The sequence below is a fragment of the Thrips palmi genome, unplaced genomic scaffold (genome assembly GCF_012932325.1).
Source record: "Thrips palmi isolate BJ-2018 unplaced genomic scaffold, TpBJ-2018v1 HiC_scaffold_17, whole genome shotgun sequence".
In the NCBI taxonomy this organism is placed as follows: Eukaryota; Metazoa; Arthropoda; class Insecta; order Thysanoptera; family Thripidae; genus Thrips; species Thrips palmi.
In genome coordinates, this window is record NW_023144626.1 from 3,847,691 (window position 1) to 3,869,719 (window position 22,029).

General features: G+C 63.8%; 2 protein-coding genes across 3 annotated transcripts in view; both read right to left on the reverse strand.

The window, feature by feature from the left end:
• Positions 1-8,726, reverse strand: part of LOC117643904 (DNA N6-methyl adenine demethylase) — a 57,289-nt gene extending 48,563 nt beyond the window's left edge. Inside the window, exons 1-2 of one of the 2 annotated variants that reach the window (XM_034383067.1) lie at positions 8,486-8,726; positions 777-2,146 (exon numbers count right to left, since the gene is read on the reverse strand). In XM_034383067.1, coding sequence (XP_034238958.1) covers positions 777-2,111 — 1,335 coding nt within the window. In that variant the 5' untranslated portion in view covers positions 2,112-2,146; positions 8,486-8,726. The remainder of the gene's footprint in view (positions 1-776; positions 2,147-8,485) is intronic. The other variant, XM_034383068.1, reaches the window with a different exon arrangement.
• A 4,903-nt stretch (positions 8,727-13,629) lies between these two features.
• LOC117643954 (mucin-5AC) overlaps positions 13,630-22,029 on the reverse strand; it is a 72,835-nt gene continuing 64,435 nt past the window's right edge. The window contains exons 4-10 of the mRNA XM_034383140.1: positions 21,616-21,833; positions 17,998-18,223; positions 17,719-17,819; positions 17,637-17,661; positions 17,044-17,339; positions 16,313-16,810; positions 13,630-15,927 (exon numbers count right to left, since the gene is read on the reverse strand). Of these exons, the coding sequence (XP_034239031.1) occupies positions 15,133-15,927; positions 16,313-16,810; positions 17,044-17,339; positions 17,637-17,661; positions 17,719-17,819; positions 17,998-18,223; positions 21,616-21,833 (2,159 nt within the window). The 3' untranslated portion in view covers positions 13,630-15,132. The remainder of the gene's footprint in view (positions 15,928-16,312; positions 16,811-17,043; positions 17,340-17,636; positions 17,662-17,718; positions 17,820-17,997; positions 18,224-21,615; positions 21,834-22,029) is intronic.

Below are 22,029 nucleotides of genomic sequence, written 5' to 3' on the forward strand. Positions count from 1 at the left end.
CCTCCGGTACGTACCTCCGGCGGCGGGCTCCGGTCGGGCTCCGGTCGGGCTCCGGTCGGGCTCCGGTCGGGCTCCGGGCGGGCTCCGGTCGCGCCGCCCGGAAGCGGCCAATCGGACACGGACGCATCGCGCCTTTCCGACGACGCTTTCCGGCGGGCCAACGTCCCCGGACGACGTCGTCGACTCGCCGCCACCGTTGGCTGCTCGCTGCTCGCTGCGCCGCGTCGTGTGCGCAAAAAGGGACCCGCGTGCCCGAAAGCCGAGTCCATAAAAAGCACGCCGCCGAGCGTGGCGGAGCGTGGCCGAGCGGTACCCGGGACGGCATCGCGCGCGGCGCGTCGCGGCGAACGCCCAGACTCGCCCCCGCCCCCGCCGCCCGCGCCCCGCCGACAGCGTCAGTAGTTTTCGCGCTAATTGGCCTGGTCCCCTTGGTCTTGGTCCCTTTGAGCACACGTCGGCGACGTCGCGGCCGCGTCTGCCGCGTCGCAGACTCAAACGGCGCGGCGCTTTACCGGGACGCGGCCGCCGTGTACGTCGGCGTGCCCGCGGTGCCCACGCGGCCACGCGGAAAGAGCACTCTACCAGCTTGGCGGCGTGGCCGCGGCGTAGCGTTACTAGAGCGTGGCCCAGCGGCACCGCGACGCTCTCGACCACGACGACGGCGTCCAAATAGACGCCATCCCGGCACCGCTCGGCCGCAATTAAAACTGCTGGACCCTGAAAACGCGCGCGCCTCCGCGGCGGGGAGGGTCTCGAACCCCCGCCTCTGGACTTACCTTTTTCTCGGTGAGCTTCTCGCAGCGCCGCATCTTGCAGATCTGGTGACTCTTCTCGTTGCGGCACGGCGCGCAGTCGCCACAGTTGTCCTTGCGCTGGCAGCCGATGCACTCGCCGCAGCGCTTCCGCTTCTTCTTGACGGGCTTCTCGCCGGACGAGCTCTCGCCGTCGTCCGAGCCGGGGCCCTGCGTCACGGGCGGCGCGGTCTGCAGCGGCGACTTGAAGCCCGACCCCGTCGACGACACGGCGGCGACCTGGCCGGACGACTCGAGGCTGCTGGAGCCCGCGCCGTCCGACTCGGCCGAGCTCTCCATGGAGGAGGCCCGCGCCTTTCTGCGCTCCTTTTTCCGCGAGTCCAGGCCGCGCAGGCCAGCGTCCTCCAGCTTGCCGAGGTGGCCGTTCTCGTCGCACTTGTCCAACATGCTCATGGGGTTCTGGAAGTTGGAGTGGTGGAGCTGCGTCAGCTGGGGCGGCGTCGACGTCACGATGGTCACGGGCTCGCTCTTGACCATGGTGAGCACCGGGTGGTGGCCGGGGTGGCCAGGATGGGCCGGGTGGCCCGGGTGGGTTGGGTGGCCGGGGATCAGCGGATGGTGAAACTGCGACAGCTGCTGGTGGGGCGGCAGCCCCGGCGGGGGCACGCCCGGCGGCGGTACGCCCGGGGGCACGCCGCCGAAGGCCAGGTGGATGTGCCGCTCGTCCATGAGCTGCTGCTGGATGGCGGGCACCTCGCGCGCCTGCACGGGCGCCGGCACCAGCGGGTAGCCCCGGGGGACGCCGACGGGCACGCCGGGCACGGGCACGGCGGACAGCGTGTGGAAGCTAGGCAGCCCCGACGACGTGCTGCTGGGCGACGCGGGGGTGGACGACGGCGGCAGCGGCGTCAGCGTGCCGTCCGGGTTCTGCTGCTCGCCGAACGAGAACTGCGACTGGAAGGACGGCAGTTTGCTGCCGGGGAAGCCGGGCGGGCCCCCGTTGGGGTGGCCGGGCGGTGGCGGGCCCGGGTCGCTGCCGTCCAGGGGCTTGCTCTCCCACGGCCGGTAGTTGGGCTGGTGCATGTTGTGCATGTCCCGGTCCATGAGGCGGCCCGTCAGGCCCTCGCCGTAGTAGTCCCATGGCGCGGGGTGGTCCAGCTGCGTGTAGGTGTGGCCGACGTCCGCCATCTCGAACGAGCTGAAGGGCGGCAGTCCCGACGCGGCGGACACCTTCACGTCGTGCGGGTAGTCGTCGTGCACGGTGGAGGTCGGGGTGGGGACCGAGTAGCCGCCCCCTCCCCCGACACCGCCATACTGGGGCCCCAGGGCGTTAGGCCCCTGGCTCCCCGCCGCGCTCATGCCGGCATCATGGCTGCGGGGCCAACGCGCCCAGCCTGAAACACAAAGCGAGGAAAGGGGCACGTCAGTTACACTGCAAGTTTCATCAGTCGGTCTCTTCCGCGTCGACGCGCGGGGTTCAGTTCAACGCCGCCACTGTTCCGCGGCGTTTCGGTGTTTCGCAGTGACCGCAGTGAATGCCAATCGCCGTGGACGCGGATGTGGTTCGCTAGCGCGGCGAACACGTGCGCGTTCGGTTCGAACCGGCCACACGAAAGTGGCACTCCGACGCACAATTTCCATACGACCCGGCATCGCCTGGTGGCGGCGCGACGCGCGCGCGACTTGGCCATTGCACAAGTCGCCATCGCCGACCACGCCGATGATAAGACGCTGACGTCCACGGCGATAGTGGCGATGAGCCGAGGACGGCGACGACGGCCATCCTGCCTTGTCCGAAGAAAGTGCGCCTTCGAGGAGCGTTTTCCCGTTCAAGTAGAGCCGAACGACAGGCAAAAAGCAATCGGGCTGCGGACGGAAACCGTACGAGCGGAACGGCTTGGCTCATTCGGCACGCTCGCTCCGCCATGGCCGCCGCGCCGCCGCGCCGCTGCGCCGCCAGGAGGTGGCCGAGGCCCTCGCCCTGGCTGGCGTTTCGGCTTCCGGCGCTCTGGCGGCACGGCGGCACGGCGGCGCGCTCGCTGCGACAGCTGCGTCTCGTTGCGCTCGCTGCGCCCCGCGCGCCGCAGGGGGACCGTCCATATACCACGTAACAACGCTTTCTGAACGCGAAAAGGCGACAGGCACCGCCTGCCAAAACCGTCACTCTGTCTTTGTCGCACACATGGGGCGACAGAGACAACAACGAAATGAGTTTCGGAATCAGACGTTTCCTACTATCGGCCGCGACGCATAACGACTAACGACCTCCGCGCAAAATTTACGTAACTCGACACGACGAAATCGACGACTAGCCGAATCGGCTATCGCCGCCAGCGGAAGATACAGAAATGTGAATCACACGATGCTGCGAGAGGATGACGTCAGCAGTATCATTCACGCGCACTCGCCGCGTGCGTCTTCACATTTTGTATTACTTTCTTCTTTTTTTTCAAACCGGCTGCCAAATTGGCGCTCTCCCACAAACGCACCAAAAGTTTCTCCCTTTTTTTTTCCGAGTCGCAAGTCTCTGTGGGTGGGGTGGACAATAAAAAGTTGCACCTCAAAAGTTTTACGCGCTCGATGCTGGGGGTGGCGGGGCACGGCGGGAAGGGGAAGGCCGCGAGGCCCCCGAAAAGATCCCCGGCGCAGCCACGGCGCGGCCCAGCACGCCGTCACGGTCAAGGGCCGGCGCCCCGCCCTGCCCCGCCCTGCCCCGCCCCCGCCGCACCTGCGAGTGGACCACCACCGCCGAGGGAGGGACCGACCCCGCGGACCCCGGCCGCACCCCGCACCCAAACAGAAGGGGTCGCCGCCCCTCCCCTCCCCCTCGCGACGTGGCCTCGCTTTCGCTCCCTCCCTCGCGTCCCTCACCGCCGTGCTGCACTCCGTGCCACTCCGTGCCACTCCGTGCACTCCACACGCCGCCGCAAGTGCCACTGAGGCTGCTAAGCGCCACTCCTCCAAGCGCGCCGCGCTGCCGCCCTGCCCGCCCTCGCGTAGTCGCCGCGTAGTCGCGGGGTGCCAGTCACCGCCCTCGCCCAATGGATGCCGGCGTCCGTAAGTCAGTCAGCTGATGCCGCCCGCCAGGCAGGCAGGCAGGCAGGCAGGCAGGCAGGCAGGCGGGCAGGCAGGGCAGGCCCCGCCGCAGCGCACCACGGAATGACGACAGCGATAGCGGGTTCAATGTCAATAACGCAAAGCAGCGCCCCGAACCGAAAGGCCGAGCGGCGATAACGGCCGCGTCAGAAACGCGCGACGCATTCACATTGCGATTCGCGTTCGGATGCCGATCGGGGAAGGGCCGAAGGCGACATGCGGGTCGGTCGGGGCGCGTTCGGAAGGCGGCCGGGCGGGCACGGACGCGGCGTACACGTAGTAGGCACGTATCCCGACAGACAGCCCGGGCGGACAGCCGCCGCGCCGCCGCGGCTCTCACTTCGAATTGAAGCGAAAATAGGTTTATGTGGTCGACATCGGGACAACAGCCCGCGCCGCAAGAAAGCAGTATACACTGTGAACACGTTTTTAAAAATAGCCGCCGCGCGGCGCCGCCCCGCCCCGCGGCATACCGCCTTGGCGCACAGCACCCAATACGGTGGCGGGGCGTGGCGGGGCGTGGCGGGGCGTGGCGTGGCGGAGCGCACGCGCGGCAGGTGCACCACAATGAACACTGTCAGTTCGTCAGTTGCAGCGCTAAACATAGCCCGGGAGGAGAACGAAAAGCCGGTTCGCGCGGCCACGCGGGGCCGCCCGGCGCCACGCGGGAACGCCGTCCCGTTCACAGACCCAAGCGTGGCCTTATCTTTGATGCATGCCAAGGTTGAGTTGCGCGGGTCAAGAAGGCGGATGTGGCCGAAACCTGTCACGCGCGGTCCATGTGAATTTGATGGGTTGTCGTCGGTCCGCGGACGCGTGAGCGGGCGTCTTCGATGGGACTGCCACACGACCCCGTTCTTCGCGGCGATGAGCGCGGGCTGACACGACATAAGTGCTTCTCGCGCTCTCACGGGACGGCGCCCGAGTGCGAGAGAGACAGGAAAGCCCTGCTTGGAATCGGCCTGCTGCCATTTTGGGGATGGAAATCGGTAAACTTTGCCGCCTCATTGTCGCACGACGCATCACGATCACGACGTCGCACGCTGCAGACGGGATTAGTGCCGAGAAACCGAGTTAGCGTAAACACACTCTGGCGCTCATCATGGGGCAGACTAACGCAGTTTCCCTCGCTCGTTCGCACAAGTCTCACCTTCAGTACCCTGCCCAGCAGAGGCCCGTTTCGCCGCTCTGTCTCTGTCGCGCTCAGAGGGCGTCCCGCAGGAGTGAGAGAAAGACAGAGCGACGAAACGGTCCTTCAGAGTGCACCTCGTTTCTCGTTCGGGGTTGTTCGTTTCGAAACGGATTCCGAACAGAGCGCTTCGTCGCTGTCGAGTGCGAGGGAGACAGACTGACGAAAAGTTCGGACCCTCAAGTCGCCACGTGCGCCGCTGCCACGCCAATACGTGCGCGACTCAAATAAACGCGCCAGTGCGCAGGGCGGCGCAGAGCGAGCGAGACAACAACGGAACGGGACCCGCAGAAAGAGAAAGAGAGAGACAGCGGCGACAGAGATTTACGGGACGGACGGACGTCGCGCTTTCAACCATTTTATTCTCCCTTTCGGCTGTTAATTTTTTTTCACCCTTTTTTTGTCGGTTTGGCGTCGTTTATTAGAGAAGACGAGCGCTGCTTACGGATCCAGACCGCCGTCCCTTTGTTTGAGGAGCGCGAACCAGTGCAGTGGACCGGGCGGCGGACCGGCGCGACAATTCGTGACCCGTTTCAAGGACAGGCCGTCCGAAGGACCCAGAAGGACCCGAAGGGGTTTGCCGAACCACGCCGCTGGAACACCTCCAACAAAATGCACGGGAGTCGACAGGGAAATCTTCGAGTGGATGGGCCACACTCTGGAACCCCGCGACTTCCCGCGATGGTAGGCCACCAGTCGCACACCTGATTCCTTTGCAGTGCACCGTCTCTCTCTCCCTTCGACGCGGCCTATAAGTGCGAGAGGGACGGCAGGCGAGGCGGGTGGCCGCCGCTAGCCTCTCGAGAGGCTGCTCCGTCGCGCTTCAGTTGCGCCCATTTCCCTGCGACGCAGCGCGCCGAGCGCGACGCCGAGCGCGACGCGCGCCGCGTGCAAACTTGCGCAGCGAACGGCGCTGCTGCACTCTGTTGCTTGTGGAAATAAAGACCGACATCCGCCGGCCCGTCAGGGGCGGAGCAGGGAGGGGGAGGTTCAAGTTCGGTTGTTCGGTTCTGGCGCGGCGTCGCGGACTCGCCCAGCAACGCCGCGAGCAGCGCGTCCTCGCAGGGCGTACCTAAAACCTGGACCGAGGCGGCCGAGGCCAAGGCACCGAGGCGCACACCGCAGCATAGCGGCTCGAGCTCGACGTAGCGGCGGGGCGGCGCGGGGCAGCGCGGCTCAGACAGCTGGGGGCTGGTCGGGTCGGCGCGGGTCGGCGCAGGGCCTCACGGGGCTGGTGCGACCCGCGCCGACCCGCGCCGACCCACGCCGACCCGCGCCGACCCGCGCCGACTGGGGCTGGCAGAGCATCGAACATCTGCCGTGTCGGTCCGTCTGCCTGACGACCGCCTCGCCGTCCGCTCGCCGTCTGCTCAACCCCCCGGCTTGCTCAAGAGTTGCCGCCCTGCCTGCCTGCCAGCCCCGTCGGACCGGTCAGGACGGTGCCGTCTCGACCCGACTCCGGGGTCGGTCTGACTGTCTGCCCGTCGACCGGCCAGGCAGGGGTGGCAGCCAGCAGGCAGCCGTACCGCGCGCCACGCCCGGCCACGCCACACACACACGTAACTTTTTCAACGAAAGTGTGAACCGAATGGCTGGCGGCCGGGCTGGCGGCGCTGCCGGCGCGCCGCGCTCCACATCGCAGCCTTGCAGCGCCTTGCAGGGGATGATGCATCGCGGCGCCTCGACCACGCCTCGCGGTGATATCAACGCACGGCGACTCGCTCCCACACACCACAAAATACCTGCGCCTGGCGGCCAAAGAGAAAAGCTTTCTGTTGACAGTCAGTGTGTGCGTGTGTTTGCAAGCACAAACTTCTTTCCGCTCGGCTCTTATCGCCGGAAGTGCGACCAGTTTGGGGCCGGCCGGGGCCGGGCCGGGGCTGGCCGAGGCCCGCGTGGCTCCGCGTGACCGGCCATTGCGCCACCGCGGGGACGGCTTGACGCCCTCCGCACAACTTTCACACCTACGTGTGCGTGTGCTGCCGCCTTGCCGTGGCTTGCCGTGGCTTGCCCGCTTCCAGGGACGGTAGCGGCAGCAGCGGTCTAGGTCAGTCCGAGGCCCGCGAGGCCCCAGCGCTAACCAGACTGGCATTGCAGTGACTATGCATTCGGAAAGCTGTGAGAGAGACAGAGAGACTGAGTCCGCAGCGCGCCGATTCAAGCCGCAAGGCTCGCAGCGTGCCAAACCTCGCGTTGACCCCGCAGCGGGGCGAGCGGGGCAGACCCAGCTGGCAACACCGCCCGCCCATCGCCCAGCACGCCATTTGCGAGGCCTGGAGCTGGAGCCTGGAGGCCGAGGCCTCTGTCCAGGAAGCGGTGACAATCGGCCGCCGGAAGCCATTATTGGCAGAGGCCCACGGCCCACGCCGCGGTACCCAAAGCAGAGTCCTAGGCCGGCGGCTCGATCCCCGGATTGACCCGAGGGACCGGCCCTAACGCCCCTCAGGCCTTCGCCCCGCTCCACCCCGACGCGATGACCAGTCAAGGGCGGCAGGCTTGCAATCCACCCCCTCCCCCTCCCCGGAGTAGGACCGCGGCACCGCGGCGGCCGAGAAAGAGAGGCTTTTGTGCAACTTTCCAAGCCGCAGCCGCACACCGGCACGGCGGCACGGCCCGGAACGAGCCCATTGGCCACGGTGCTGAGCGGCGCGGCGAGGCCCTCTGTGCGGCCACCGCCCGCGACCGCCCCCTCCCCCGCCCCCCTGACCGCCCCTGGGCGGGCAAAATAAACGCCCTCTGACCCGACCGTCCGAAAAAGGTCCAAAATGCCGAAGGAAGAGAAACGGAGCTGCGAGGCCGCGCTGATAAGCCACGTCCTGGACGTCCTGGGCGACCGTCCTTCGGCCCAATGTCACCAGGGGCACGCCGGCACGCCGCGGCACGCCGTGGCCGTGTCTCGAATAAATCCCCTGCTCCTCTCCACCCACTCCCCTTCCTGCAGAGACAAAGGACGGGCCGGCGCGCCAACACGAGTACCGGGTACCTGCGCGCCAAAGCCGGCCGGCCTGCCAGTGGAGTGGAAGGGGTGCCGCCGGTACGCCGGTACTACCTGGCGCGCCCGGTACCGGCCGGCGTCGAGAGGTTAGGGCGCTCTCGGTTTGGCGGGCTCTCGCTGTTCGCTCTCGGGGGTCCTGCTACGCCGCCTGCACTTTCAGCCGGCTGGCTGTCCATTGACGCCAGCTTCGAGCTACGCCAGCGAGTGAGGCAACCAGCCCAGCGGGCACGCGGTGTGAACTCTTGAACCCGATAAGCGCGGCGGCGATTCGCTGAACGACGGATCGACGGGCACACTGCAAGGAGATGCTGCGGCAAGATACTGCGGTGGTGACGTCGCCGACGGGCAGGCAGGGGCAGGCAGCACTGCAACCTGCGAGGGACCACTGCAACGCACTGGGGCATCCCCCATTCAAAGGGCTGCATCCTCGTGCAGCCGTGCCTTCTTAGTTACCTCTTGGTTATTTTTAATCCACCACTGGGAACACAATTCTTGCGGGCCCCTGCCAAATCCAGAACGGGGCGTCACTTGTGGTTCACTTCACTGTCACACTGTCTGATGACTTTCACTGCACTGGTAAAATGTCTTTGTACGCGCACCGTACAAACACACGCGCGCGCGCGTTCCCACACGCGCCTGTCCCGCAGCGTCCGCTCCGCGCCGCGCTAGCCTGCCGTTTGCGGGTTTGTTTTGCTTGGAGCGTCGTCGGCTTCGGCCGTTGCGCCAGAAGCTTCGCCCCGCCGCCGCCAGGGGCGCCAGGGAGCGCGGCAGGGTGGTTAGGTGCGGTGCGCTTGGCTCGCTTGCCTCGCGTCTCGTTTGCTCGCTTGCTCGCGCGCGCTCCGGCCGTTCGGCTCGGCTCGGCTCGCCTTCGGGGCCTTCGGAGCCTTCGGGTGGTTCGGCGCGGTGTCACTCGGTGCCTTGACGTCGCCGGGACTTCCATTTGGGCGTCGCTTTTCGTTTTCCGTTTTATTTTCTTTCATTTGGCCGCTCTTTGCACACGTCGTTCGTTAATCACGGCGGGGGCCTCGCTGTGCCGCGCTGCCCTGCAGTCTGCGATCCGGTAGCGGCGCGGCTTGGCGACTTCCATTTTTAACCCGGGAGCATTAAAGAGACGCATTCTGCGACGCGACGCGACACATGTGGCCGAGGGTAATGTTCCTCGCAGACGCAGTGTTGCCGTGCCGTGCCAAAAATTTGTCCAATTTAAATTATTTAAATAGTTGAAATTTATTTAGCAAAGGTTCGTGTTGGTGTTTTCCCCCACCACCCCGAAATGAATGGAACCACAAACGACACGACACTAAAGACTCAAAACTATAATCTCAATGCGCCTTGTAGATTTTCAAATATCTAGTATAATTTCTTTTAAATTCGTGTTTTGCTCTGAACTTAGTAACAGTTCGGGAGGCGCTGACAGTGTAGCCGGGTGGTGTGGCGATTGCATCACTGAGGTGTAGGAACGGTTCGTCGTCGCGTTAATAGGACATCAGTACACTTCCAGCGTGCTTCCAGCTGCTCGGGCGTCTCCATTGTCTCCACCTGGAGCTGCAGTGAGGCAGCGGAGCAGCGCGCTGCAGGATTACGAATCAAATCCAGTTCATTATCAGATCCGGATGGATCGCGGTGTGGAGATTGGTGGAGATTGAGATCCTTTGCAGCGCCAACTCCGGTCGCGGTGCAGCCATGCAGCATCGTGCAGCGACTCCAACACAAACACAGCTGATTTCCAAAATGCGCGAAAAGAGGCGGGCTCGGCTTTGGCCTGCATTTGCACGGGGATGCACAAAGGCGAGGCCCCAGGCCTTTTCCGAACAGCGGGGGCTTGAGTCTGTCTCTCTTGCTCCCGTGCAGGACGCCCTGTAGTGCGACAGAGAGAGAGGCCCTCGGAATCGGCGCGCCCGATGCGACACGAACTCCAGCTGGGCGTTGGAGGAGAAGACGGCGCGGTCCGGTTCCCCGAATCGGTCCAGCAAGTCCGCCACAGCGCGCTGCCTTTCGCCGCACTCGCCCTGCAGACACCTCTGGCGTCAAAGGGCACCGTCGAGCCAGCCGAGCTCACCGACGTTCAATTTGGTTCGACGGACTCGGGTCGGGTTGGGCGGCCTGCGTGTTCCTCGGTCAACCTCATGGTGGGTCGACCTCTTGGTTGGTCGACCTCGTGGTTGGTCGACCTCTTGGTTGGTCGACCTCATGGTTGGTCGACCTCATGGTCTGCGTCGCAAACTGAAACCCGGAGCGCAGGAGCAAGCAGGAGTCACTGCGAGGTGGCGACTAGTTAATGAAATACCCTCCACGGCCACGCCACCTAATGAGGCGCCAATAGGATCCCCCTCCCCCGCTGCGTCACGTTGCGGCCGGATGAAGCCGAGGGGGGGGAGTCGAAAGCAAATTTCATGATGGCATTCGATCGATGAGGCAGATAGTGTCGAACTGCAGAGCACGTGTGGGGCATGATGATGCCAGCCTGGAAGCAGGATCTCGCCTGGAAACTCCAGGGAACCCCGCTGTCGTGGTCCCGCCAGCAAACAAGCCTGGGTGTTTTTCAAAGTCGCTCGGGGGTGGGGGTTAAATCAAGTCCCGACGCGCGACGCCGCGTCGCGCCACGTCGCGCCACGACGCCGGCGGCGGGCTCAGTCTGGCTCGGTCACGCGATGCAGTGGCCTCTCTTCATCAACAAGACAGACTTGAATATGGCTTCGTTCGTTTTTAATTACATTTTCTATTATTCGGGACGTGATGAAGCCCACTGTTTACACGCCTTCCGAGCCTTGCCTCCGAGGCGCCGTGCGGGGGGTGGGCGGCCCCGGCGGGCCGTCTGCGAGGGAGGACCCTCACCTTGCCGTCTTGCTCCGTCCGGCTACCGAGCGGGAAACTACCCCTACTGAAAAAAGAGCGTGGGGAGGGCGGGGGAAATTTACAACCACTTTGTCAATATTGGGCCAAAGCCCTATCGATGAATGGTGATAAGTGAAGGGCCAGAAGAAAAACGTACACGCGCCTCGACGGGCAAGTACAGTGGTGCAGGGCTGACAGGGGCTCTCTCGGGTACCGCCAGGTACCGCCCTGTGTATGGTTTGTCTTTTCAGAGCCTCGTGGCGTGCACTCGCTAAATAACTCACTGAAAGTGTTTCATATTTGGAAGGGGCCAATTTACAGGCTTAGGATTCGGCAGCATGCCCATTTTTCATTCAATAGTCTAAATGATGGATCCGGGCCCACTAGTTGTAGGAATTTTGTATACAACAAAGTAGGCAACCGGCATAACACGGTAACACAGGGGGCGCGTGCGGCTCGGGATCACCTGGTGAGGCGCCGCGGCCTAAACCGCCCCTCTCTGCCCTTGCCAACTCGACGCAAGTGCCCCCACTCGGCCGGCGCCGCCCCCGCGCCGCCCCCGTACGCCCCTGCACCACGCACGCACTCCCCTCCTCCCCCGGCCCGCCCCCATGGCTCCGATGCGCGTGCCAGCGCATTCATAAGGGGGGCTCGCTGCTGCTACTGCTGCTACTGCCGCGCGCCGCTCGAGCAAAGTGGTATAGTGTGCTGCCGGGCATGCCGGGGTGGCGCGCCGCGCATCAACGCCCTGGCATACTTAGAGGACTTAGTCGCCTCGGACGTGAGCCGCGAGGGAGGACGGCCAAGGCTCGGAGAGGACCATCGTCCCCGGGGAGCCGAGGAAAGGTCGCCATGAGGACTCTCGTGATCCTGCGAGCCCTGCGACGACAATGGCGGGGCCAAGGTCGACTGTCCAGGGGGAGAGGCGGCCGGCGAGGAGGAGGCCCAGCAGTGCCCTCTCTCGCACTCGCGGCCAGATCCGTAGGGGCGCGACTGAGACGCAGCGACCGGGCCGCGCTGAGGGCTCGCCGCCGCGGCGCGCCTTGGTATTGGACGGAATAATCGCAGAAGGTCAACAAGACGGAGCTCGCTAGCGCGCTAGCGCCGCGGGGACGCGAGCGGACGGCCAATAAGAAACCCCAATCGGCGAGACGGCGGAGGCGAAGTTAACCGCGGCCCACACTTTCCAACACATTTTCGGCGGGTTCTCGCTCTTGCCGCTGATGTGATCAGCGAGCATCCCGGCCTCAAGAGCCCTTGTCTCTTGTCTGGGGTCATGGCCCAGACGATGGGCCCCGTGGAGCGTTCCAGCGGCTCCAGCGGCTCCAGCGGCGCGGCCCACTGGCTCAGCATCAAACCCGCGAACCATCATTTCACGGGAAGACGCGTCGAAACCCTGAAGCCCTAGCCGAAAGGCCGCACCGCCACGCCGCAGGCCGCAGCGCATTACCATACATCCGCTCCAAAAAGGCATTGTGCAGAGTTTTCCTTGGGACGGCTAATCCACCATACAGCACGCGGCAAACAGGTATGAGAAATGTCCGGAAGCGGGCGGAGCGGAGCAAGCGGACCAGCGACGCAACTCTGCGCCTCCCTGCATTGTGAGCGCGTATGTGTGCGTGGAAGTGTATGTGCGTGTGTGTGTGTGTGTGTGTGTGTGTGTGTGTGTGAGTGCGGACGACGGGATGGTCGGGCTGCTGCGCGCGGCACGTGCCGCCTGCAGCACCACGGCCTGCACGGCCAGCACGCCACCCTCCGCCGGGCTGCTGCACCGCCAGCACCGCCAGCACGCTGCAGCTGCCTGCACACCTGGACGGCCTGGACGGGTACCGCTGCCCCCCCCCCTCCCCTCGCCCGAGGCAAGGGGACTCTTCATCTTCATCTTTTCGTCTCCGCTACCTCAGAAGTCAGACGGACTGAAAGACTGAAAGGCTGCAGGGCTGCCGGGGGCTGCAAGGCGACGTGCGACGTGTGCGCGCCGCGACCCCTCCAGCTGTGTGCCGTTCGACGTCGGTGAAGCATGCCCTTCGCGCGCTGAGGCCGGCGACGACGACCTGGGTGCAACGCGGCAGCAGGCAGACACCCCCTTTGCCTTTTCCATGCATCGCAGACTCCTTCCCTATCCGGTCGTGGTTCCCAACGCCATAAGCCTGTCCTCCTCGCGCCCTGGCGGCTGGCGGCCCCGGCCCCCAGGGGCGCGTACATTGAGGCGCGTCATCGGCTTCGGGGACTCGGTGACGTCGACGGGGACGCCATGACGCAGGCCGCACAGCGCCAGCAGGGGATGGGAAGATGCAGTGACGGAAGCGTTTTAACAATTATTCAATTAAATAGTGCACCAAAGGGGAACGGGTAATTAATTGGTTGATGGTAGAACAACGCCATGCGTCGTGCGATTGGAAACACCACAGCACGAGTCGACGCAGTGGCGCACCCTGGTTGCCGTGGTGCTGCTGGTGAAAATCTGAGTTCCTGAAAGCTGAAAGACGCTGGTGTCCAGGATTCGCAAGGCTGTTTCCATGTGGCTGCCCGTGGGCTTGCCCGCCGCCCGCAAGCAGCGCTCCTTGCCCTCCCGTCACCCCTGCCACAGCGTCGATACCCCTTGCCGCGCCGCGCGGCGCTACTCCTCGCCTGCGAGACTCTCGGCCTGTCCGCGTGGCTACTCCCGCACCGAGAGACTTCACCGGCGCGACAGACAACGGCCAGACGTTCACATCGGGACACTTAAGAGTGGACATAAAGAAAATGAAATACGGCCAGGCTACGTTAGTGGCTTTTATTACATGTTATTCACAAAATAAAACATGCTGACGAGATTCTCACAAAACAATCGTAAAACACAAATCCATATGGAGCGTATAATTTACAGTTTTGTGGATGGTGTATATACATTTTTTGAAAATATATCCACGGGCGGGTCAAAACAATAAAAATCATTTATTCCATGACAAAGAAAAATCGAAGCCTCAATCTAATCAAGTATGTTTCACAAGGTTTAAAAAAATAAAAACCTTCAAGATTAAACACACACACACGAGATACTGATCTTAGAACTTGTTTCGATTTAACCGTTCGGAAAGGGGAGCACAAAGCAAACATGAGGTGCACTCATACGTTCAGCACAAACTGACAGCATTTCAACATTAACACAACTATGTACACATCTTATACGAAAAACCGCGGGAGGAAAAGCTGTTTTTATGCTGGTCAAGTGAAGAAATAAGCAGAATGGAACACGCTTTTTGGCTGTAATATCACCATTTGACTCCCCCACTGGAAAGTAATGGGATTTTACACTTCATACTAAAACCTTCCTCGCGTTAAGAAGTTGAGAAAGGTCGTTTCGGTTTCAAGATAACATTAATTTACATTTTGAACGACAGTAAAAAAATTCTTTTTAAACCAAAGTTTTTAAGGTACACGAATCTTACTGCTATGCTAGATCAACTTCTACTATCACATTACAGTACACATTAAATGCAACATATAAATTACAAATTTTTTTTTGTCAAAAGTCAAATTGAATAGGATTTAAATAAGGCACATGAAATATCAATAAATCATTGCAACAGATCCTTTCGCATTATTTTTGTCGTTGATTGTCGTTTTGTCTGGACGGACGTGGTTGGTTGGCACAGCAAAGAAAAGGCGAAGCAGACAAGACACCCTTCCGCTGGTCTTCCACGCAGCTTTCGCTTCGAAAGATCGCAAAGACCCCAACTACATGGTGAGCCCAAAGTCCGCAACCCGACGAGACATCGGATTTCGGGTGACAAAATCCATCTCGCAAACGACGAGAGTTCCGCAAGCGGCAACTAGGTTCTGAAACTCAGATTTGCGGCTAGCCAGGTGCGCGTCGCCAAGTACCGTACTATCGTCGTCAGCGAGACTGGGCACCCTGAAACCGGGACGAGTCGTCGGTGTCCGGACTCGAGTCACTGCTACCGTTCGAGAGAACGCCCCCCGAGCACTCCAAGGAGAGAGAGAGAGAGAGAGAGAGAGAGAGAGAGAGAGAGAGAGAGAGAGAGAGAGAGAGAAAGAGAGGGAAGGGATAGAGGAGGAGGAGGAAAGGCACGAGAAGAGGACACGGCGTCGCCGGTGGCCGGAGACATGCAGGCTATGCAGGCACCTGGCCTATGACCGGCCTATGGCACGAATAAGTACGTTTCGATCCGCGCGGGCCACAAGGCGAACGCGTCGGAAATTCACGAAATAACAATTACTTTGATTTGCTGTGGCCATGGTGCAGGCCTGCAGGCCACCGCTCACACCATGCCGAAGTCGGTGCGGATGGTCACGTCGCAGTTGGTCTTCTTGTCGGCGGCCATGCCGCTGGCCACGCTGGCGGCCATGTTCACCTCGACCAGGGTGTCGATGGAGTTGATGCTCACGCCCGACAGGATGCGCTGCGCCGCCAGCGACTTGCAGTGCACGGACAGGTCGGAGAGGCTGGCGTACGGACTGGCGGGCTGGGCCTGCTGCTGAGTCTGCCCGCCCGTGTAGTTCTGCACCTCCTTCAGGATGTTCTTGTAGCTGAGGCTCTCCCGCAGGAACCCCGGTGCGGGCGCCGTGAGCGACAGCTTGCGGATGTTGTTCATCTCGGCAGCGTCCTTCGCCTCCTTGGTGACGAGCGAGCCCGCGGAGGTAAGTGACTCCTCGGACGACGCTGTTGAGGACGACGACGACGTCACGGGGTGCAGCTTGCCGCTCAGGTTGTGGTTGTTGATCTTGTTGTGCGAGTACTCGGGGTCCGAGGCGGGGGAGGCGCCGGGCGAGACGGCGGGCGTGAGGGTCGTGACCGCGTCCAGGACGGGCGCGCCGCCACCGCCGCCACCGCCGCCACCGCCAGCGACGCTGCTGCTGCTCTTGGGCACGGCGCGGTCGAAGCTGGTCTCCAGGATGCCGCCGCGGCGCGTCACCACCGTGTGCTCGCCCGAGGACCTGTTCTCGATCGTGATGACGGAGCGCACGGGCGCGTTGTGCTGCTGCACGTAGATCTTGGTGTTGCCGCCGTTGATGGTGGCCGTCGTCGTGGTGGAGTTCCGGCCGGACGGCGAGCCCTGCAACACGGTGTGCGATCGCAGATGAGGCGGGGGTCAGGCACGCCAGTGTCTTTATAAAGAAAGTGCCAGCCGGACTCCGAGGCTCACGGCTCGCGGCGCTAATTAGAAAGGCGAGGGAGGGAGGCCACTGGCCGAGAGCTAAGCCCCGGACCCGGAGAGTCTCGGGGAGCAGGCACACTGCTAGGGTCACAAGGGGGTCAGCCCGCGCGAGGCGGCGCAGGCGGTGGCGGCAAGGGCCACGAGGGGAGCACGATTCGATTAGCTTCGCAAAGAGAGTTGTTGGCAACGAAACAAAACGCAAACGGCGGCAACAGGCCACGGGGTTCATTTCTGATCATCAGCGTACCTGCAGTGGCAGCCCGTGAATAAAACGAACACTCACCAGCGACGTGAAGGGGCTCTTGGTGGGCGTCGGCAGCGACCGTCGCGTCCCCGCGGTGGTCGTCACCGTCGTGGCCGAGGTGGTGGGCGACCCGCTGCGGGTCCCGGACGAGTTGTACCCGGAGGAGGCCTTGCTCATGCCCGAGGTGGAGGCGCTGGCCCTGCTGGCTGCGCTGGCGCGGCTCGCCCGGCTCGACGCGCAGGACAGCAGCGTGTTGGACGGCGACGTTTTGCGCACGGTCTGCAGCTTGCCGACGCACTTGGAGGGGCTGAGGCTCGGGCACAGGCTGGGGCTGGGACTGGGGCACAGGCTGGCGGGGGGCATGGACGACGCGGTGGGTGCCAGGCTGCCCCCGAGGCTGCCGCCGTGGCTCGCGGGGCTGGCCGCCCTGCTCACGCTCAGGCCCAGCGAATCGCTGAGGCGGCGGGCGCGCCGAGGGGAGCCCCGGGACAGGCTGCGGGGCAGCGTGGACGCCCTGGGCACGCTGGGGGACGCCCACTGCAAAAACAAGTTACCACGTCAGACGGTCCACCATCCACATCGCAGTGTAGCCCCTGCAGACGGGCGCGTAGGCAGCCCAACGTACCGCACGCGCGGCGCTACTCCGCGCTGCAGAGACTCCATGGAGACCTTAACGCACGGGCGGGTCGACGCCGCGCGGGCCGTCTCTCTCCCTCCCACCGAATCCACCAACCCCATCTCTGTCGCGCTGACGCGCACGCGGTACGTACCCTGGACACGGCAGGTGAGCTGTGCGCGCTGGAGGCACTGGCGGGCGCGGGTGGCTGTGTCTGCGTGGCCACCGACGTGAGCGATGTCACGCCCGGGTTGAACCAGTCGGCGGGGTGCCTCTCCACGTCGTCGTCGTCGTTGGGAAACTGCGCCGAGAACGTCCTGATCTGCGGGTTGGGGCTGTGCGAGCGCGCCGACGGCGTGTGTCCCGGCGGGGCGGACTGTCCGCGGCGGCCGCGGGGGCCGCGGGGGCGTCCGGAGCGGCGGAAGAGTCGCGACAGCAGCGACTGTTTCTCTGCAAAGGGGCACGTCCGAGGTGAATGTTGAGTCGAGCGAGCACGCCGCGATGACCTGCAGTTTGCGCCGCCGGACGGCCGGACCCGCGGCGGGGAAACTGCCGACCGATTCCGAAGGCTCGTCTGGTCGCTCTATCTCCGTCGCACCCACGGCCCCGCGGCCCGCAGGGGTGCGAGTGCGAGAAAGAGAACTCTCTTCGGAATCGGCCGGCCCGTTTCCCCCCCGCGGGGCTTCTGTCTCTCTCTCACCCCCAGGGGGCGCCCCGTGGGTGCGACAGAGACAGAGCTGCACTTACTCTCCGGGCTGGGCGGCGTGGACGGCGGGGTGGGCGGCGGCCGCGGCGGCAGGGACCGCAGCGAGCCGGCGCGCTGCAGGGCCTGGCCGAGGCGCGTCGACAGGCGCAGCGAGTGGCGGCGCTCCAGCACGCGGTCCTCCACGCCGCGGTCCCGCGCGTACAGCACCTTGTCCTCGGGGTTACCTGGCAGGCAGACGGCTGTGTGAGAAGCGGTACAGTGTAAGTCCAGATTCAGAAGCCAGTGTCGTCATTGTCAAGTTCCGCGACACGCTATCACCAGTGTCACGGTCGCCGTTAACGTAAACATTGCACTCGGCGGCCTTGGCGGCCTCCACGGCCGCGGCCCTCGCGCTGCGCTGACCTCCGCAGATGACGTCGGCCAGGTTGGTCTGGACGCACTGGTGCGTGCGGTGGCCGTCGCGCTCCGTCTGCATGTCGCCGTGCACCATGACGAGGGCCTCGTCCGTGGACAGCAGCATGGAGCGGCGGCCTCGGCGCTGCGTGGCCGCGCTGGGGGACTGCATCGAGGCGAGCCGGCGCCGCGTCTCCGGCGTCACCAGGAAGTATCCGCGCGCCGTCTGGTACACCTGCGGAAGGGGAAAAAATCGGTAATTCGAGAAGGGAAAAACCGGTAATTGATCCCGGGCTGTCATGAGATCGATGGCTGTTCGCTCTCGGCGGATCAAAAGCAGGCACGCGCACAGTGGAGCGACCGCGGCCCGCGGCGGCACTCTCAATCAACAACCACCTCGCCCAGTTAAGTGACGGTCCGACAGCACCGCGCTGCCGCGCGCTGCCCGGCCACGCGCGGCCCGCAGCCACCGCCCGGAAAAATTAATGGCTTTTCTTCAATTAGTGTCCGCGAGACGGCACGGCGGCGTCCCGAACGCGGACATCACCGTCGTAATCACGGTGTCGTTAGGGTGGCGCTGGCCGGGGCCGCTGGCCGGGGCGGCGCGCACGCGTCACCACGCGGGGTTATCCCCATCGCCGTAATGCCTATCTTCATCTCGTCTTTCCCTTTCAAAGCCCTTCGCCTCGCACGCTTGAGCGCCTCGCCGCGCCCCGCGGCCCCGCCGACCACTACTCGTAATCCAAACCACATAATTCGCACGAAGAAAGTGGCATTCTGCATGTCGCAGTCAATGAGGCTCTGCCCGCGCCTCGCCGCGGTTCACGCTTCGCACCGCTTCGCACCGCGTCGCACGCGACCGCCACAAAGAAGGCCCCGGCGATGGAGTCATCGGATAGCGCCGCCGACCCACCGGCCGGCCATAATGCCGGATCGCTTTTATTGCCTCGCATCGCCACTTTGCCATCGTTTCCAGATTAATGACCGAGGTGTGTATAACGGCGCCGCTTGATTAACAGCGAAGAAAGGCTCGCGTTAACCTTTGCTAACTAACATGCGCTGCGAGTCGGGACACACACTGGCCGTGTTCGTGCCGCCCGGCACTGCCTTGTACTGCCCCGCCGAGGTCACCGCGGCATTGTAGTGTAGGCACTGCTTTCCCCGCCGCGGCTTCGCGCGCCAGTCGCGCACAAATCGCACCCAGTGACAAGCGTCGTTCGAGCCGCGGGGGTTGGCAACACTTGTGAGTTGGTAATTAACAACAGAATGGCGCGCGGCAGTGCCTCATGCTGGCTGCTGTCCTTTGCGTCGCCGGTGTCGGTCGCGCGGTCACGCAGTCACGCGCGCCGAACGCGGGGAAGGCCGTCAAGTCGCCTTCGACCGGGCTCACAAAGGTTTCATCCAGGGACGCTGGAGCCGGATAAGCTACTGTGTTAATCACTTTTAACGGCGGAGAGGGCCGTTTTCGACTATTAATCCAAAGAGCATGCTGTTGGGATAGAGACGTGTTCTTGGGATGCATTTCTTGCAGCTGCCGGCAGCCACCGCCTACTCTAGGGTAATTCGGCCTTACGACAGGACCCAGCGATGCGGCGGTCGGCGAAGCCGGGAAAGGTAAGGCCCCGGCGGTGAGGGGGAGAGGCGCGGCCGGCAGCGAGGCGAGTGGACTGCGCCACTGCGGCGGCGAGACAGTGTGGCGTGTGGCGTGCAGGGCCCCGGGCCAGGCCCGGCGATGCCAAGGGGATAGACTTGTTCAATTTTCTCCGCTAATAGTGATGGGGCGGGGCGAGGCGGCCGCCTCATCGCACAGCCGCCACCGTGCCGGGTCGTCCTGCGTCGTCCTGGGTGGCGCGGAGCCCGTCACCGGCATGCCCGGGCCTAGACCGCGGTCCGCCCGGCCAGCTTGGCGCTCAGCAGCCTCGCCCGATAACCGACTTCTCGCGCTGCCCCGCTGCTTAGCCGGCGTCGTGCGCCACTCTGGTTCTGGGCGCGCTTCCCTTGTGTGGGACTTCCCGCTGCTAATTAAGTCGCCTGCAGGCAGAGAACTCGGCTTTTGTCGGTTTGTCTCTCCCTCTTTCGCGCCCCTGCCCCTCACGAGAGCGAGAGAGACAGAGAGACCGAGTTCACAGTCTTCGGAATCCGACTGCAGCACCTTGCGCGGCGCGCGGGGGCGTGGGACTCCTCCGAGGATGGCTCGCGAGCTGCAAGATGATGACCCCGCCAAACCCACAACACTGCAACACCCAGCCGGCGTCCGCCAAGCCTAAACCTTCGCCGGTGCTTCCTGTGGAACTTTGAGGGAAAGGCATCTGTAAAAATAGGAAAATACTGACCCAAAAACCAATTTAAGAAACCAAGTCGATTTAATTGCAACGACCGTCTAACGAGGTTCCAATGGACTGGACAGGCCGGGCAGTGGCGCTGCGCGTCCAAGGGGTGCGGCAATTACCTGCCGAAGACGCACTGCCTGCCGGCCGCGCTGCCTTGCCGCCACGCCGCGATGACAATGCCGTCAAGTGGCCCCTTTTCAGAGTCACGACTCCCAACTAATGCGGCCCTTTTGTGGTAAACAAAATTTGGCCCCACTTTACCGCGGCCCCGCCCCGCCCCGCCACCTGGCCGCGGATACAGGCAGCCTAATGGGACGACCCAGCCCATTGAGCGCACCGTGCGTGCCCGCGTGCCCCGCGCCACAAAGCTTGTCCTGGCGGAGCCACTCCACCGCAAACAAAGGTGGCCTCCACCCCCAGCCTCTCGCGGGCCACCTTGACGACGGCCACCTCGGTGACGGCCAACGAGCCGCCACAGAGCTGTGGCTGAGCCCTTCATTAATGTTAACAAAGCAGAATCAAACGTTATGGCCATACCAATGGATTATTCTTGGAGAGAGGAGTCCTCTGGCCCCACCACGAGTTCGATACGAGTCACATTTGAATGTCGTGGTGCTCGAAACGTGTCCCGAAGTGGGTCTCCCAGGCCACAGTGCCGTGGCCGCGCCGTGCCCCGCCAGCGACGGGCTTGCCGCTCCCCCGCAACCGCAGCGACGGAGCAACGGGCACGAAAATGAAACTGACACCGGCAGCAGACTGCTTCCGAGAGTCTTCTTCGTTGCTGTCTCTCTCGCACCTGGACAAGAGTGAGTGCGAGAGAGACAGAGCGACGACTCTCGGAATGAGTCTAGGCTGGCAGCGGCGGGCAGAGGCACCACTGGGGCAGCACCTGTCCGGACGGACGCACGCCCCCCGTGCCGGCCGCCTCGGCCACTACACCAGGAAGCCGCCAGAGGCAGCCAAAGGCCACAGCGAGCGTGCTGGTGGCTCAGGCCATTTTTACGGTGAGGCTGCTCGGCTCAAGGTTCCCGCCCCTTGAATATTAATAAATGTATCATCTTCCGTGTCGGGCCTAGCGCACGGCAGCCGCACCCGCCGCACGGCGCCGCAGGGCTGCGACTCGGTGAACAGCGCCTTCGTCTTCGTCGCTCTGCCTCCCTCGTGCTCGTGGTCCTCGAGACGGAGCGCGGCGCAGCCACCACGCTTGGCCGGTCACGCGGCTCGCCGAAAATGATGCCTACGCCGTATCGTATGGCATGGCCGCGGACTGCCCAGCCGCCCCCAAAAGTCTACTCACCTTGCGGTCGGTGGACAGCTTGGCCAGGGCGTCGTACACCACCTCGGCCTCGGGCTGCGTCATGGCCGGGAAGGCCCTGGGCAGCGCGCGCAGGATGGCGGGCAGCACGGCCGCCTGCCCCGTCGACGTCAGCTCCAGGATGACCCAGCACAGCGCCTCGGGCAGCGGCGTGAACTGGCTCTGCGGCACCGCCACCACCAGGCAGTCCTCGATGTCACCTGCAACCAGCGGCCACGCCGTGAGCAGCGAAACACAACACGCGGAACCCGGACAGACAGACCACACACACACACACACACACACACACACCGAGAAGAACCGGCGACGCACATTCCCCCCATTTGCTTATCCATTTTTCAGTGGATCGGCGGAGTGCTGACAGCGCCGTGTCATTAGCGCTCGCGGCGGCAAAAC